General features: G+C 44.3%; 1 protein-coding gene across 20 annotated transcripts in view; it reads right to left on the bottom strand.

Moving 5' to 3' along the window:
• LOC109409392 (receptor-type guanylate cyclase Gyc76C) overlaps positions 1-18788 on the bottom strand; it is a 229458-nt gene that overhangs the window by 14092 nt on the left and 196578 nt on the right. For all 20 annotated transcript variants that reach the window (XM_062859714.1, XM_062859717.1, XM_062859718.1 and 17 more), the window contains 7 exons: positions 16343-16552; positions 15884-16038; positions 15397-15613; positions 8549-8726; positions 8255-8451; positions 7782-8075; positions 1452-1784 (listed from right to left, as the gene is read on the bottom strand). In XM_062859714.1, the coding sequence (XP_062715698.1) occupies positions 1452-1784; positions 7782-8075; positions 8255-8451; positions 8549-8726; positions 15397-15613; positions 15884-16038; positions 16343-16552 (1584 nt within the window). The remainder of the gene's footprint in view (positions 1-1451; positions 1785-7781; positions 8076-8254; positions 8452-8548; positions 8727-15396; positions 15614-15883; positions 16039-16342; positions 16553-18788) is intronic.

Below are 18788 nucleotides of genomic sequence, written 5' to 3'. Positions count from 1 at the left end.
CCTGGAGGAAAACGTAATGAAATCCCAGGTTATTTTTTTTGCTCTTAGCATAACGTTTGTTTGAATTATATACTAGTGAAAATTCGTGGATTTTGAGTTACTACACTCGATAGCAGAATATGATTCTACCGGGACCGGTTCCGGCATATCCGGAAAAATTGGCATTTTTTTGTATTTCATGAATAAAAATTATAAAATTCAGCTATTCTACCAAGCTTGCTATTCGGTTAAATTGTATGATAAGATTGAAGTAGTGCTTTTAGAGAAATAGTTGCAAAATTTATTGTGGTTTTCTCATTATCTTAAGTTGGTTTGAATTGGTAAAAAAATATGTCGGCCAGGGGGGATGGCACGCCCCCTTGCCGCCCTCTGGCTATGCCCATACTTACGAAACGCCTAAACGACTGGCAAAAATAACCGTACGGCCACACATCTCAAGTTCTTGATGTAAATTCAACGTACATTTTTACGTATTCACACGACCAGCTTCAGCAAAAGCTGTCCACGGATTCGTGGTGGTACAAAAGAGGAAAGTGTGTCGTCTCAAGCGCAGCTTCTAAGTCCTGAAGCAAAAGGCCAGGTGCTGGAATCGATGATTACACGATACACTATTACACAATTTAGCTGATCGGCCGACGCGACAGAACTGAATATAGGTTATCCATATGTGAGGAAATTTGCATTAGTAATAGTAAGTGGTAGGCGGCTTTGTCCAACAGTTTGCAATAGATTTGAATTATGTGTTGGGAGTTGAGCATCTGAAGGCCTACCACGAAAAGCGAACTGAAACGTAAGCGTGAGTTATATTATGATAGATAATCGTAATGTTAATTGAAGCCAATCAACTTCTAGCTTTAGGCTGCACTACAGCAGTTTCTACATAGTAGTATTCAAAATCATCTATCAAATACCAGAAGCAGATGAGAAATTTTGCAGTAAACTTATATTGGAAGACACAAACTCAAATTTTCAAAAGATTTGATCTCTAAATCATTGTGCATTACTACAAACTGTATTATCATGTATGAGAAATAACTAGTAAACGATTATGGATCCGACTTACACTAGAATGTATTCATAAATCATAAACGGGTCAGATGCCCGACAATATCACATATTCACATGAAAAGGGCTCTTTGCATGCTTTCTTGCACAGCATACTGCACACAGGCTCCTTTCGGCTACAAAGCAACTGCAAAAACTATTCAGTAAAAGTTTCAATATTAAACGAGGAGCAAATTTACACAACCGCTTAGTACGCTCCTGCAAAACCAACAAAAGCGAAGCGGAGTGCTGTAATACACCGACGACGACGGGCTTCTCTTCATTGATCGACCGACCCCGAGTTAAGTCCCACGAAAATTGAATAAGAGAAGCTGCACGACTATTAAAAAATTCAGCAACCATCCCGGAATCCATTCCCTCCGACGACGACGACAAGAAATACTCACCTTAATTAAATCGTGTACTAAAGATGCTATAAATAATTCATCTAGTTTGATATCCTCGTTCTCGATGATATCGTACAGGCTACCCTTGGCACAGTAATCAGTGACTAGTAATATCCGCATCGGTTCGACACAGGCCCCGATGAAGCTATTGATGTTGTCGTGCCGGAGGTCCCGCAGCAGTCGCATCTCCTTCATGATCTCGCGGGAAATGTCCTTGCGGCGGGAGAATTTCAGCTCCTTGATGCGCACCACCACGCCCCGGAAGCGAGCCGTAGGCGTAAAGACCTGGTTGGAGCACCGCGACCCAAATGACTGCGCGCTGGCCAGGCTGAGCTGTTGGGTTGGAGAAAGGATAAGAGGAAATTCATGTTAGCGGTTTTGCCGATTGGTTGGTGAATACTGGATTAGGTGATTAAGGTGAAACATCAAGAAATCCCGTTGCAATTTTTCATACAAACTTTAGAGGCACAAATCTGACGAACAAAGCATCGAGCCAAGCCGCACTTGTTTTTCCTGGCTTTGCTCACTTCCAAAAAGAGGCAGCTTTTACAAATCGAGAGCATTTGTTTACAAATTTTCAAGATTGGTGCTCTTGAAAACGTGAGTAGGGGACCAAGTCGGCCATTGTGGCAGCCATGTTTGTATTCTCTGAAGTTTCTCCTTAATGCTGCTAGAATGGATCCAAATTCCGCAGAACGGTACATGATTGCAACTTCATCAATAATACTGAGACATTGATTTCGACTTTTGACGAAATGCTAGGTTAGGAATAACTGTGATTTGCCAGAGAAAAAAAATAGATTCGAAGCCCGTAGAAGTGTTATAGTGGAAAGGTATTTGAGATGGAAATAATAAGCGTATGCGATACAGGGTGACGAGGGCTTGACTAAGAAACCTTGACCGATTGATAATTGTAAAACTAACTAAAAGTTTACAAATTTTGTAATGATAGTTGAATAATTATATTTTAAAACCCTTGAAAAAGGTCCCATACGGAACGAAACGTCGGGAAAAATCATAAACTAGTGTTTTCGATTCCCCCAAAAGACAGCAAAGCCAACATTCCGAAGCAAAATTATCCCAGTCGTATCCCAACCAAGCATGGCTTCTTCGATACTTCTTCTTCTTCTTTATAGCTCGACGACCCCACTGGGACTTGGCCTGCCTCGCTTCAACTTAGTGTTCTTTGAGCACTTCCACAGTTATTAATTGAAGGGCTTTCTTTGCCTGCCATTGCATGAATTTGTATATTGTGAGGCAAGCACAATGATACACTATGCCCAGGGAGTCGAGAAAACTTTCTCGACCGGAACGGGAATCGAACCCGCCGTCTCCGGATTGGCGATCCATAGCCTTAACCACTAAGCTAACTGAAGACCCCGTGGGATGATAGAGTGCAACCATGTACCCATATCTCCATTTGTGTTGCCAGCTGATCAAGGTCTCCTAACGGGCCAATGCAAAAAAAATCGTCGAAGGCAATTTGACGCTCGTAAATATCACCTTAGCCAGAGAGTCAGCTTTCTTATTGCCCTGAATCGAGCAATGTGAAGGGACCCAAGCTATGATGATGGCGCATGTGCGTTTGGATAAAGCACTCAAGACTTGGCGTATTCCATTCAGGAAGTACGCTGAGTGCTTCATCAGTTTCATTCAGCCTACAGAGAGCTTAGACTGTCGGTAAACATGAAAAGTAGTGCTCAGGTGAAAGAGTGCTAATGTACTCTAAGGTGTAATATATAGCCAAATCAGTAATATATAGCCGCTAGCTCCGCAACGTATACAGACCAGGGTTTTTGAAGCGTGCCATGACCTATTCGGCACTGGAAGCTCGCCCCTGTTTACTAGTTCAAATTTAGATTACAAATGGTTAAATTCAAGATAACATTCTCCAAGTTAAATTTAAATAAATTCGATAACTTTATGACAAATATTGCAGAATACTATTTGGATGATCAATTCTACGACAAATAGGCTTTCATTTAACGTATTCACTCATTGCCTGTAATATAATGCGTGAGCTGTAACCCTTACGGGACGGAGCGTGAAAAGGTGAAATTTCCATACAAATACTTCAACTTTGGCTATCTAGAACTTTTAAATTTGGGGGTGGAAGCTCAGGTAAAATATTATCTCCTGGGCGCCCATTAAAAACACCACCCCCGGCGAAGACTGGCGCTTGAGCCTAGCTATTTAGCACTGTAGTTGGAGGAAATGCTAATGCAGAACCCGTAGCTTCCGGGAAGGTAAGCCCAGCTCCCTGGGTTAGTGGGTTGGTGTCAGGCCCTGCAAGCCAGCCGTAAAAAAGACTAGCACCGGAAAATCAACGAGAGAAGAATGCGAACCGATACCAATGGCGACGACCACAGCGACGAAAAGGGACTTGCGATTGGAAGCTCGGTACGTGGAACTGCAGATCTCTCAACTTCATCGGGAGCACCCGCATACTCGCCGATATACTGAAGGACCGCGGGTTCGGAATCGTAGCGCTGCAGGAGGTGTGTTGGACAGGATCTACGGTGCGAACGTTTAGAGATAATCATACCATCTACCAGAGTTGCGGCAAAACACGTGAGCAGGGAACAGCTTTTATAGTGGTGGCCGATCGACGAAAGAATGTGCAGGTTGAGGATCAAGGGTCGATTCTTCAACATTAGCATAATAAACGTGCACAGCCCTCACTCCGGAAGTCCTGATGATGACAAAGACGCATTTTACGCGCAGCTCGAACGCGAGTACGACCGCTGCCCAAACCACGACGTCAAGATCATCATAGGGGATCTAAACGCTCAGGTAGGCCAGGAGGAGGAATTCAGACCGACGATTGGTAAGTTCAGCGCCCACCAGCTGACGAACGAAAATGGCCTACGCCTCATCGATTTCGCCGCCTCCAAGAACATGGCCATTCGTAGCACCTTCTTCCAGCACAGCCTCCCGTATCGTTACACCTGGAGATCACCACAACAAACGGAATCGCAAATCGACCACGTTCTGATTGATGGACGGCACTTCTCCGACATTATCGACGTCAGGACCTATCGTGGCGCTAATATCGACTCCGATCACTACCTGGTGATGGTTAAACTGCGCCCAAAACTCTCCGTTATTAACAACGTACATTACCGGCGGCCGCCCCGGTACGATCTAGAGCGACTGAAGCAACCGAATGTCGCCACCGCATACGCGCAGAATCTCGAGGCGTGCTCGATGTGGCCCCTCTAGAGGACTACTGGAGTACAATCAAAGCAGCCATCAACAACGCAGCTGAGAGCACTATCGGGTACGTAGAACGGAGTCGACGAAACGATTGGTTCGACGAGGAGTGCAGAGCGGTTCTGGAGGAGAAGGATACAGCGCGGGCGGTAATGCTGCAGCATGGAACCCGACAGAATGTGGAGCGATACAGACAGAAGCGGAAGCAGCAGACCTGTCTCTTCCGGGAGAAAAAGCGCCGCCTGGAAGAAGCGGAGTGCGAGGAAATGGAACTGCTGTGCCGTTCACAGGAAACACGCAAGTTCTACCAGAGGCTCAACGCATCCCGCAAAGGCTACGTGCCGCAAGCCGAAATCTGCAGGGATAAGGACGGGAGCCTCCTGACGGACAAACGTGAGGTGATCGAAAGGTGGAAGCAGCACTTCGACGAGCACCTGAATGGCGAAGAGAATGTAGGCACGGAGGACCAAGGCAGCGGAGGAAATGACTATGTTGGTGCAGCAGAGGACGGGAACGAACCAACTCCCACGCTGAGGGAAGTTAAGGATGCCATCCACCAGCTCAAAAACAACAAAGCGGCTGGTAAGGACGGTAGGGGCTGTCCATAAACCACGTGGTCATTAGGACGTGTATGGACTAATGACCACGCGGGGGGGGGGGGGGGTTGAAAAGTCCCAAAAAAATGACCACGTGGTTTATGGACAGCCCCGTATCGCAGCGGAACTCATCAAGATGGGCCCGGAAAAGTTGGCCACCTGTCTGCACCAGTTAGTAGTCAAGATCTGGGAAACCGAACAGCTACCGGAGGAGTGGAAGGAAGGGATAATATGTCCCATCCACAAGAAAGGCGACAAGTTAATGTGTGAGAACTTTTGAGCGATCACCATTTTGAATGCTGCCTACAAAGTGCTATCCCAGATCATCTTCCGTCGTCTTTCACCTAAAGTAAATGAGTTCGTGGGAAGTTACCAAGCCGGTTTCATCGACGGCCGGTCGACAACGGACCAGATCTTCACCGTACGGCAAATCCTCCAGAAATGCCGTGAATACCAGGTCCCAACGTATCACCTGTTCATCGACTTCAAAGCGGCATACGACAGTATCGAGAGCACAGAGCTATGGAAAATTATGGACGAGAACAGCTTTCCCGGGAAGCTGACTAGACCGATAAGAGCAACGATGGACGGTGTGCAGAACAGCGTAAGGATTTCGGGTGAACTATCCAGTTCATTTGAATCTCGACGGGGACTACGACAAGGTGATGGACTTTCCTGCCTACTATTCAACATCGCCCTGGAAGGTGTTATGCGACGAACCGGGCTCAACAGCCGGGGTACGATCTTCACGAAATCCAGCCAATTTGTATGTTTTGCGGATGACATGGATATTTTTGCTAGGACATTTGGAACGGTGGCAGAACGGTACACCCGCCTGAAACGTGAAGCAGCAAAGGTCGGACTGGTGGTGAATGCGGCTAAGACAAAGTACATGCTGATAGGTGGGACTGAGCGAGACAGGACAAGCCTTGGCAGCAATGTTACGATAGACGGGGATACTTTCGAGGTGGTAGAAGAATTCGTCTACCTCGGTTCCTTGCTAACGGCTGACAATAACGTGAGCCGTGAAACACGAAGGCGCATCATCAGTGGAAGTCGTGCCTATTATGGGCTCCAGAAGAAACTGCGGTCAAAAAAGATTCACCCCCGCACCAAATGTACCATGTACAAGACGTTAATAAGACCGGTGGTTCTCTACGGGCACGAGACGTGGACGATGCTCGAGGAGGACATGCAAGCACTCGGAGTTTTCGAGCGACGGGTGCTAAGGACGATCTTCGGCGGCGTGCAGGAGAACGGTGTGTGGCGGAGAAGGATGAACCACGAGCTCGCTGCACTTTATGGCGAACCCAGCATCCAGAAGGTGGCCAAAGCCGGAAGAATACGGTGGGCAGGGCATGTTGCAAGAATGCCGGACAACAACCCTGCAAAGTTGGTGTTTGCTAACCATCCGGTTGGTACAAGAAGGCGTGGAGCGCAGAGAGCACGATGGGCGGACCAGGTGGAGCGTGATCTGGCGAGTGTTGGGCGTGACCGACGTTGGAGAGCTGCAGCTGCAAATCGAGTATTATGGCGGCAAATTGTTGATTCAGTATTATCATGAATTTGATGTTAACTAAATAAATGAAATGAAATGAACTTTTAGATTTCCCAACAAAATAACAATTGTTGTTCCTCATTTGGAAGAACTTCTCTTCATCTTGACTGTCTAGATAGATCGGTTAACAAAAATATGCAACATATAAAACTTTTTCAGGATTTTCTCCGCTTATTGTGGTAAATATATCATATGTGGTAAATATCTCATGCAACGTAAACAAAATTTGAATATAAAAGTATAATAACAGGTCAATTGTTACAACAGTCTATATCCCATAAAACAAAAACTTGAAATGAAAAAATATGCACAACTGTTATTGCTCAAGAGCACAAGGGTGCACCAAAAATGAACTTTGCCTAGGGAGAAATGAGTGAAATAACAGGGATTTTTATTTGCTCAATTTCAATGGAGAAAACGCTTTATTCCATGCTTTTGAGGTCAATGTTATCAAGTACTATTACGGATAGTCGTTTACCACATTTTTTCCGTAGACAACACTCGAAACCAGTTGTTTATCTAATAATAAAAAATACAGAGTGAATTCAGATTTCGTATAGAATTTAAGAATCATTTTTTAATTTTTGTTTCGATTGACCATTAAGAATATCAGAAGTGCCGTTTATCGTTTTGTACCACTTTGAAAAAAAAAGCCGCAAATGTAAGGAAATCACTCAAAGGGGCTTTTCCCTCTTCCAAAATCAGAAATTAAAAAAATAAACATAAAAATAAAAATAAATAAAAAAAGCCGCATACCCTTAGAAAATATAAGTTGAAATACAGATGTCCACTATGTGATTGGAAAGAAAGTTCTCAGATAATAACTATGAAAGTATTCATAGCTCATCATGCTGGCTCTGTCCCAGATGGGACATCAACCAAACAGAAAAAGAAAACTAAAATATATGCAAATGTATCGTTTGCAATGCAATTAAAATAGTGTCAATTCAAAAAACCACTCACCTTACTCGGAGACGAAACAATCTCCGTGTTGAAGTATCCCTTGATTTCGTTGCTGTCGATTTTCCAAAGCAAACCCTCGATTTCAAGTTCGATTTTCCATTTCCGGTAGATGCTCATCATGATGACACACGCACAGAATAGCACCAACCCCAGGACACCCGCTATCACCATGGATGTGACGTGCGACTCATCCTTCGTGCAGTATTCGTTCATGAATCCACAGGAAGGCTCATCCATTGGGCGTTCCGAACCGGCCCAATCAATTGCAGTGCCCGCCCGAGACAGTTTGAATTCCTAACGGAAACCACCAACAAGAGAAAGAAGAGAAAGACCGTCAATTAGTGAAGGATATCCTTGTACCCAAGGGCGAGTCACAAAACCGAGTCTAGTTGCAAGAAATCATGGATGAAACTTTCCACCAGAGAGACCAAAAAACCCAACAAAATAAATTAAAATAACGACGACTCACTCACTGGGATTTCATCGCTTCGTTTCTGGCTGGAATCGTTGCTCTGCTGAAACTGTCTCATCTGGAAGTGGGCCACCGGTTTCATTTGGAAGTCGCAGGAAAAGTTGCCCTCCGTGTAGAATTCATTCTTCAGTGCCAGCACCGAAAAGTTGCCCTCAGAATCGCCGAACTCATCGATTCTGATCATCGCGCCCGCGATACCTATTTAAGGAACAAGTTTTGAAAAACATGCCTTCAGGTCGTTAGGATGTCGAAACCCGCAATCGGAACCAACCGGCTCCACTTCACTGTTACTTACTTTTGTAGGTCCTGTTCTGGATGATGGTTTCGATGATGCGGGTTCCGTTGCTGGCCACCTCGTAGATGACGTCACTCGTTAACGGCCGGTGAGCCTGCTCCGCTTTCAGCAGCTTATCCAACGCCCACGCGTACAGCTTCACCGAGTCGTACAGGTAGGCGGCGTAGATCGAAACGTACTGTGGGATAAAGGTCGAAACATGATGTGAATGAGGAGGATATAAAAAAATCTCAGTTACGTGTATTATCTTTCATTGTACCAGTAGGAGTGATTATAGCAACATACTGTATCAATTTATGAGAAGAAAACCATCGATGAAAAAAATTGTTTGTCAATTGATTTGAAGAGGGTTGAAGCATATTTGTGGGGTTAGCAATTTGTGGGGGTTGAGTTAAATTAAATTTCTCATAAATGTAATTTTAGAATGTTCTTTGGCTTCTTCTTCAGCAATTCTTATCCCCACCTCCTCGTTGAACAATTCCGGCCGAAAATTGCGATAAGAAGGTATTTTATTAGCTAAGGCACCGTACACAAATTACGTACGGGGAGTTCAGCTTAGCGTTGCGATCCATACCAAAAATGTTTTTTTTTTACAAAAAGCGTTACAAAGGGGGAAGGGAATGGCAGGGGAAGGAGGCAGGGAAGGTGAAATGGCAGATTCTAGTGTTGCGTAATTTGTGTACCATGCCTAAGCAGCATGTTGGAGGTTGTACTCTGTAGATATCCAAGCATTTACAAGTAATTATCTCAGTGTGAAAGTTGAAAATAGGTTGAAAGATAGTGTTGAAAGCAGCTTCTGACGGAACTTCCCCAATAGTTTTTTATGTAACGAGTTGCAAAAAGTTGATTTTTTCAGCACGAGTCGTACATTTATCCAACGACTCAACGAGGCTCGCCACGTTTTTTTTTTATTATACAACTCATTTGTGTTCCATAATGTTCATAATTCAACTCAAATGAGTTGCATAATGAACATTATGAAACTATTTTTCATTATTCAACTCATTTCAGTTGCTGAATGAACCGGTACGGAAAAATAGGTCGTTATGATACAGAAATGCTGCTAGTCAAAGCCGCCACTCAATTACGAATGTTTCTGCGTATTATCAGTGATCAAGTAAGCAGTAGTACATGCCCGGTGATCTTGTCGCAGTTTGCATAATCGGAACGTGCCGGAGATTCTGCATGTCTGTTTGTGCGAATACCACCTGAAGCATCCAAGTTCTGTCGAAAACTGTGACAGTGGAAAAATTCACTTGCCCCAGCTGTTTTGCGGACTCCACGGCGGATGTCGCAGCGTGAACAGACTGTTGCACACAGGACAAAACAGAGAGCTCCTCCAACAGCAGGCAACGGGTAGAAGAAGAGGCGGCTAGGCCAAGGCCAAGCCCTCGCAGGTGGAAGACATCATACTTCGACGAAGGGGTATTTAAGGAGGCGCTCCGCCTTAAATCCTACAAAAACCGCCCAGAAAGCACTTGAGCCTAAGAGAAGGGGAATTCGTTTCTGTGCGGCAGTGACTCTGGATGTAAGGAATGCGTTTCATAGCGCCAGCTAGTCTGCTATTGCCGATGCGCTCTTGCGTCTGGGGACACCAGGGTACCTGTACAGGAGTCCCGCAAGGGTCCATCCTGGGTCCGGTGTTATGGAATGTCATGTACGACGAGGTGTTGAGGTTAGAGTACCCAGTGTGAGTGAAGATTTTCGGATTTGCCGACGATATTACGCTCGAAGTCTACGGTGAAACGATCGAGGAGGTGAAGTTGACTACCGACCACTCGATCAAGGTTGTGGAGGCGTGGATGCGGTCCAGGAGACTGGAACTGGCTCACCACAAGACTGAGGTGACGGTTGTTAACAACCGGAAGTCGGAGCAGCAGGCGGAGATCAGTGTAGGTGAGTGCAATATCCTGTCAAAGCGCTCCGTCAAACACTTGGGCGTGATGATCGACGATAAACTTACTTTCGGTAGTCACGTCGATTATGCCTGTAAAAGATCCTCCACAGCTATTGCGGCACTGCCCCGGATGATGTCCAATAGCTCTGCGGTGTACGCCAGTAAGCGCAAGCTTTTGGCTAGTGTTGCTACGTCCTTACTTAGGTATGGCGGCCCGGCGTGGGGCACCGCGCTAAGTACTAAATGCTACCGACGGAAGCTGGAAAGTACTTACAGGCTTATGTATATGCCTGAGGGTTGCGAGCGCGTACCGTACCGTGTCACACGATGCTCTCTGCGTCATTACTGGTATGGTGTCTATCAGCATTCTTATCAGTGAGGACATGGAGTGCTTCGAAATGCGCGGCACAAGAGGCATACGCAGGACTGCCAGGATGGCCTCTATGGTCAAATGGCAGCGCGCGTGGGACAGTTCCACCAAAGGAAGGTGGACCCATAGGTTGATACCGAGGGTAGATAGTTGGATTAATAGGCGCCATGGGGAAGTTACATTCCACCTGACACAGGTCCTTACAGGTCACCCGAGCAAAGCCGAATAACAGCCCCATAACAAAATGATAACTGGTGCACACTCCAGTACTCATTTAACAATATTGTGTTATCACCCTGATAATTCATGTTACCGCACCTGTCAAACTCTAAGGCGTCAACATCGACCACCATATCGGAAGTTAGTTATCAATGACCGAGCAAATATCTCACTGATAACAAAATGAGTTTTCAAACAGATCAATTCAATTGATTTACAGAAGTTGTTATCAGGATGCCGCTGATGATAACATAATGTGATATTTTCATGATACCGTGGGTATAATTGATTGTTATCATGTTTGTTATGTTGGCTGCTTATTAAACCAAACTGAGAACAAATTTTGTTAATTATTTTTGATATCAGATAACACAGTTAGTTATCTTTGTATTATGTAACTTTGCTCGGGCATGGTTGCTTCCGACAGTATCTACACCGTTTCGGGCATGCGGATTCTGTCGAATGCCCAGTGTGCAATGGTTTAGAGGAAACGGCGGAACACGTTTTGTTCTTGTGCCCGCGTTTTCGCACAATGCGTGACCGCATGCTTGCCACATGCGGGGAGGACACAAACCCGGACAACTTGGTCCAGAGGATGTGTAGGGATGAATTTGGCTGGAACGCCGTTTCAACGGCTATCACCCATATCGTCTGGGAGCTACAGAGGAGGTGGCGCGTGGACTCGGAGAATGGCTAGTTCAGATGCAGTACAAGAGGTGGTCCAGGGGTTCGGAGTCGGCTTCGTAGGTCATACCGGTGCCATGCGGTCGAGATCGACCCTTACAGCGATTAAGTGGCCGCAGAGAGGAAGTCCCGGTAGCGGTGCTGTCGTGGCGTCGGTCTACTGGGTTGGATCCGAGCCCGCGGTTAGAAAGGGGTCCCCGGCAAGGGTTGGGGCAGGTGAGACCCTGCTGTCAGCAACCTTCTGGTGCAGCTGATAGGGCCTGCACGGGTTGCACGTGGGCATCAGTTCTTGATGTCTGCAAAGCAGTTGGGCGCGGGCGGGGTTGACCCTGCCCGCCTTCCGAGGACAAAGGGAGTGGCGAGGGCCACTCGGGAAACTGGCAAAGCGCCAGCATGTTACCGTGATGGACTCTCCAGAGCGAGTCATCGATGTTCGTCGCTGCTAGGCTACGCAGCTAACCTTGAGGGTGCGATGTGCACTAGCCCCTCTCTGAAGCAATGGTTCCGGAGAGACGTAGGGTTTGGCGACCGTAGGAATGGTTTAGTGGGTACGGGGAGAGAGTAGTCCTGGCTTTTACTTTTGTTGTAGAAGACGGCCTCAGCCCCACACTACCCTAACCTTCTGTTAGGGTGTCTGTTGGGCAGATTATCCCCCTATGGTCTAGACGGTTAGGTGATGACGGTTGTGCTGGCGGCGGGTGAACATGATGCGACTGCTGATGGCGTTTCCGTGTTTGATGATTTCTGTCTTCATTCGCGTGGTAGAGGAAAGTGGGACACTTTGTCCACCGGTACTGCCGATGGGCGCAAACTCTGGGTTCCATGAGGATTTCATAAGGCTTTAGTGACATTTAAACGAAATTGGGGGATTTAGGTATGCGTTAGGGCGTTACAGAGGGTTTCAAGAAGTTTTCGAGGGATTTTGGGTGTTTTTATAAAAGTTTCAAATGGTTTTGGAGGATGTTTCAGAGCGTTTCATGGGGTTTCAAGAGGTTTTAAAGAACGTTTCAGAGGATTCTGGGAGTTGCAGTGACGTTCAAGAGTTCTGGGTGATGATTCCTATTAAATTTCAGGTTCCAGGAATTTAAGTCGGATAAAGAGGGCTCCAGGATAGTGACCTAAAATTCTCATAAAACACTTGCTGTACAACATTTTTTTCTCTGCCAAATACATGACACAATCGCTCTTAAACTACTTGAAGCGACCTGAAATATACCTGAAACACCTTCAAACCTCGTTGAAATCCAGCTGAAACCCTTTAAAACGGTCCTAACCTCTCTAGTATGCCCCAGAAAACCCCTGAAATTTGCTCTGAACCCTTTAAAACTCCCAGCATTACTAAAACTCCTTAAAACGCCTTGAAGACCCCTGAAAGTCCATGAAACCCAAGAAAACCCATGAAACGTTCCCAAAACCACTTCCTCTCCTCTTCTTGGCGTAACGTCCTCACTGGGACAAAGCCTGCTTCTCAGCTTAGTGTTCTATGAGCACTTCCACAGTTATTTACTGAGAGCTTCCTCTGCCAATGACCATTTTGCATGTGTATATCGTGTGGCAGGCACGAAGATACTCTATGCCCAAGGAAGTCAAGGAAATTTCCTTTGCGAAAAGATCCTGGACCGACCGGGAATCGAACCCGTCACCCTCAGCATGGTCATGCTGAATACCCGTGCGTTTACCGCCTCGGCTATATGGGCCCCAAAACCACTTGTAACCCCCATAAAGATTACGAAAATGCCGTGATACTCTTCAAAACGTGTCTGAAACCCTCTGTAGTGCCCTGTAACCCCCTAACCTGTTTCTCGTAGCTACTTAAACGCAGGCTTGACAGAAACTCACTCGCGAGAAAATGAGGAAGCGATTTTGGCGTTTTTCTGAGGAGTAAAACTCAGAAATCACAACGCTAATCCTCAACAGCACCGAGCGCGAGCTTGCCGCGCAGCGAGGAGTTCGTCCAACACTCATAATTACTTGTTGTGTTTCTCACGTCCACTCACACTCAAAAAGCTCTCGCGAGTTCCACTCCCATACAAAGAAAGACTCTCGAGGCGAAAATCGCACTCAAAAACCCGAAATAATCAGCGGCTCTTTTTTTGTTCCCCTCTTCCTCGCTCAGTTTTCGTTCGCTCCCTCGCGACGAGGCAAAAGCAAAACCCCGCTCTAGAGCATGTTGCAAAACTCTTTTGATTTCGAGGAGGATTATCAAGCCTGCTTAAACGCTCCACAAACTCTTCTGGAATATCCCGGGAATCTCCCTGAAACTTTTTTAAATGCCCTGGTTATATCCCGTGCACGGCAAAATAAATGTGCGTGCAACACACAACTCAGGCAACCAAGAATCACCTATGGATGTCCGTATTACATCGACTTTCCTCCACTACGACTCTTAAATGCTTTTGTCAGCTATGATATAACATTGTAGAAAAATCATTAAGTTTGAAACCTTTTTCTGAACAAGCAGTTTTCAAATGTGATCCATCATGCCCCCCTATTTCACTACATATTCGATTTCAAATAGGAAGACAATGAAAAAACTGTTGTTTAACTGTAGCTATAGTGCCTAAAAGCTGTATGAAAGTGAATTGCCATCATTATAGGTTACAAAGTCACTATTTTTTATTAAATTGCTCTGATATACAATAGTGGAAGGCACAAATCAGAAAGTGATAGCAAACGGCCACCTAGGAGGGGCATAGCAACTACAGCAGTACAACTCCGATGATCTTGGCAGTGCGAGTATCCATTAAATACGTCACGCTAAAATTGGGATTTTTTTTTATAAAATAAGGAATTAAAGTACGTCTGCTGACCAAGATGCGACGTCAAGATCATCATATGTACAAGTGCTAATCGCTTAGGCAGCCCAGGAAAAGGAATTTAAACAAACGATTGAAAAGTTCAGCGCCCACTAACTGACGAACGAGAATGACCTATGGTCTGCACATCGACCACGCTCTGTTTGATCGATGGCATTTCACTGACATCATCGACCACATGACATATCGTGGAGCTAACATCGACTCTGACCATTACCTGGTGATCGTCAAGCTGAGCCCAAAGCTCTCCGTTATCAACTATGTATGGTAGCGACGACCGCTTCGGCACTACTTGGCTTGACAGTAGCAGCCTGATGTCGCCTTTGGATATACCCAAAATTTCAAGGGAGAGACACCGGACGAGGAGTAGCTCGATGTGACCCCTCTATACTGTACTGGGGTACAGTACAAGCCGTTTTGTCGACGGCCGGTCGACAACGGACCAGATCTTCACTGTACGACAAACCATCCAGAAATGCCATGAGTAGCAGGTCTCAATGCAACACCAGTTCATCGAATTTAAGGTGACAATACTGGCTATCCACCGTTCATAGCAATGGGAAATTATGTACGAGAATGGCGTCCCTAGGAAGCGCATTTGATTGATCAAAGCAACATTATTGTATGGATTGCAAAAGTTTTAGGTGTACTTTCCAGTTCAGCGCGACCCAGCTGGGAACCGAACCTAACTGAGAGTTTCTCATGGGTTCTTTTCAACATCGCCCTTGGAAGAGTAATGCGGTTAGAGGATGTGAAGACCATGGACGGCATGACCTAGAAAATGTGGAAAGCAACCAAGACAGGAAGACTGTATCTGTAAACCCAATTAATATAATGCTAACAAAAATAATTGAACACTCACCTTTGCGTACTCTTTGAACAGCATCGGCATTTTGAAGGAAAACGGTTCCTTCTGGTTGTACTCGCGCACTTTGTAGGTGAACTGCTCGAACTCGGGATGCGGCTCCGAAGCGACCACCACCAGCAAGCTGCGGCCACGCTGCAGAAACGATTCCATGTCTTTGCAGTTTTTGTGATGTGACACCCGATCCAACCGCCACAAGTACTTTTTAGATTCTCTGAAAAAAAAAAATGGTGAAGAGGAAAATTGAAATTGAACGGGTCGAGCTGCAAAGGTTGTCAGATGTTGATATCAATCACGTCACTCCGATTGAAATGATAGAGCATGAAAAATGTGATGCATTAATCACAAAAAAATGTACAGTGATAATAAATAACATTATTCAATAAATCTAATATTTATGACGTGCATTATTACGATTCACGTCATAAATATTCAATTTGTTAGATAACAATTAATTATCACTTTAAGTAAAAATAATGCTTACTTCAGTGAGTACGTCATCATGTCGACGAATATCACCAGATATTCGCCTTTGGAGAACAGCTGCATTGCATCCATCTGTGTCATCATGTCGACTAGAGCGTTTGGGTTTCCCAAAAAGACGTAGATTCGCGTCCGGTTCATCGTGTTCTGGATGATCTGTTTTGTCGCCGGAAGAGGAACGAAACCAAATAAATAACAGAAATGGTATTAATAATTTTCAGCACGTTACGCTCTGCAAACAGCTTCATGGAACTCGTGGGCCATTTGGAAACAGTTTAATTAAAACACAAAGCGCGACCCGCCCGGCCGAAAACGGTCGATTGGATTTACATAACTCTGTAGTGCACACTATTAAGCGGGATAATCAAATCAACAGGACAACCACGAATGCAGCGACGTGCTTCATCTACTGCACAGAATAAGCTGATTACACTTAATTATTTATGTAATAACATAATACCGTATACCAATATCCACTACGACAACAATCCAGATTGTTCTCGCAGCACTTGTGATAGTCGATCACCTCCTCCACGTGGTTGACGGTCAGGTTGTTGCGCTGCGCCTGGTTTTCCAGCGACACCGCCACGTTTTTCCACATCTCCTCGTGGATGATGGAAAACTTTTTCCACCCGTAGTACATCAGCAGCGAAACGATGGATTTGGTGACCTGTGGGTGATTGGCGAGAGCAAACAAACACGCGCAATTAGCCGTAATCGAGCTTCGGTGAAATGTTGTTTTGATGGTCAACATGTTGTCGTGCACTTTTATCAATCAATTTGGTGATTTGATTTACGGGTCGGGTGCTTTACACAGATTCGAACAGATCAAATTTATGATATGCAGCTAGTTTTTTTTTCTTTAAAATTAATCACGGCATCTATGGTGCAAAAACATAATTTAAATTAAAAACATATCTGCAAGTAGTCATTAAATAAAATTTGAAAGTCTGATATACGTTTTGTTTCGCATAGAGATGTAAATATTCCATATATATTAAAACGAAGCTAGAGGCTGAAAATCTTTATAAGAAGTTCCATCTCCTAAGAATGGTGCGTTACAGCGTAAGATCTACAACGTCAATTATCATATCATATTAATTTCTTTTCCCAATTAGCCTAGATAATCGATACCAATATGGTTTTATTGCCGCTTTTCTCATTTGTGCTGTGATTGTAAAAAGCTAAATCTAATAACTAGTAAGGATAGTGGCTACAGTTAGAATAGCTCAGATCAATCTTCAGCATGAAAGAACAGTATCGACCAATCTTTGCAAAATGATACCACTGAAAAGGTTTAAGTTCAAAAACCGTACTTCTAAAGGGGAATTTGTAATTAGGAAACCTTGTAAACCCGGTGCGATGATTGCTATTTTCAGTAAAAATGAAATGGCAAACATGCTTGTAATGCCTCGAGCACGTGTGATTGTCAACAACGCAATTGTCACTACACTCTGTCTCTGTACTAACCACCAGAGATGTATGTGCTTTTACACTTGACGTAGCTGCTTTGAATCTCAACTGGAAATGCTTCTATTGTTCGGGTTATTTATCGCATGAAAAACAATCCCCTGCGGATGCTTTCAAGCATGTCTTCGCATACTGCACTTCAAAATGCCTTTCGATAATTATTAGAAGTGATGCTAATGCTTAATCATATAGGAGTCGTCCATAAATGACGTAGCTTTTTGTGACGATAGGGGGGTAGGGGTTTATTATATGCTACGTAGCTTTCTACTACTGAAAAAAAAATTTCATCTATCTATGTATATAAAAATGAGTTCCAAGTCCCTTTGAGGCAACAAAACTCACGAACGGGTGAACCGATCAGGATGACTTATGCAGGGTTTGATTCGTATTCATGGTGGCTGTGTTTATATATCCAAAAAGTTACGAAAAACAACTAGAAAAGTAAGAAAATTGATAAAGTACTGATTTTCGTGAGCTGGGAAGGAAATCAACACGATTGAAATGAAACCAATCTAGAGTGCGGTGACGTTATGACCTCAACAGTTGTCAAACCACCACAGGACGGCAAGACAAAGTTTTCCGGGACTGCTAGTAATTAATAAAAATTTTACTTGCATTAAGTATTGCGGATTTTTTGAAAAATTTCCACTCTGCGGTAGCCGCCGAGTTCTACCGCAGCTGTCAAGTCCTACCGCAGCCCTGAAAATCATCATATCATTGAAACAGACGGTTTAATCAAAGTATGCTTGCAATGTGAATTGCTCTGGGAAGCAACAACAAACAATGATCATAGGCGTCGTATCCAAGGCGTCTCTGTCAGGTAGTCTGACAGCTGCGGTAGCTTTCTCAATCTTCCGTAAAACGGAAATTTTTCTCTAAATTAGTAATATCATTATCCAGTAAATACAAAATCTATATATATAAAAATGAGTTTGAAGTCCCTTTGAGGCAACAAAACTTAAGAACGGCTGAACCGATCAGGATGACTCTTGCACGGTTCGATTCGTATTCGTGGTGGCTGTGTTTATATGTACAAAAAGTTACGAAAATCATCTAGAAAAGTAACAAAATTGAAAAATTTAGATTTTTCATGTGCTGGGAAGGAAATCAACACGATCAAAATAAAATCAATCTAGAGTGCGGTGACGTTATGAGCTCAACAGTTGTCAAACCACCACAGCTGGGCAAGACAACGTTTGCCGGGACAGCTAGTATATATATATATATATATATATATATATATATATATATATATATATATATATATATATATATATATATATATATATATATATATATATATTGCATGATTTTTTTTTTCATTCACATTAATGTAAATAACAAATAATGGAAATAAATGCCGGTTTCATTTTATAAGCCATGCAGCTATCGGACGCAACAACTGTATCTGAGAAAATGGTTTTGAAATCCTGCGT

Source organism: Aedes albopictus, chromosome 3, assembly GCF_035046485.1.
Source record: "Aedes albopictus strain Foshan chromosome 3, AalbF5, whole genome shotgun sequence".
Taxonomy (NCBI): domain Eukaryota; kingdom Metazoa; phylum Arthropoda; class Insecta; order Diptera; family Culicidae; genus Aedes; species Aedes albopictus.
This window is presented reverse-complemented; position numbering and strand designations above follow the sequence as displayed.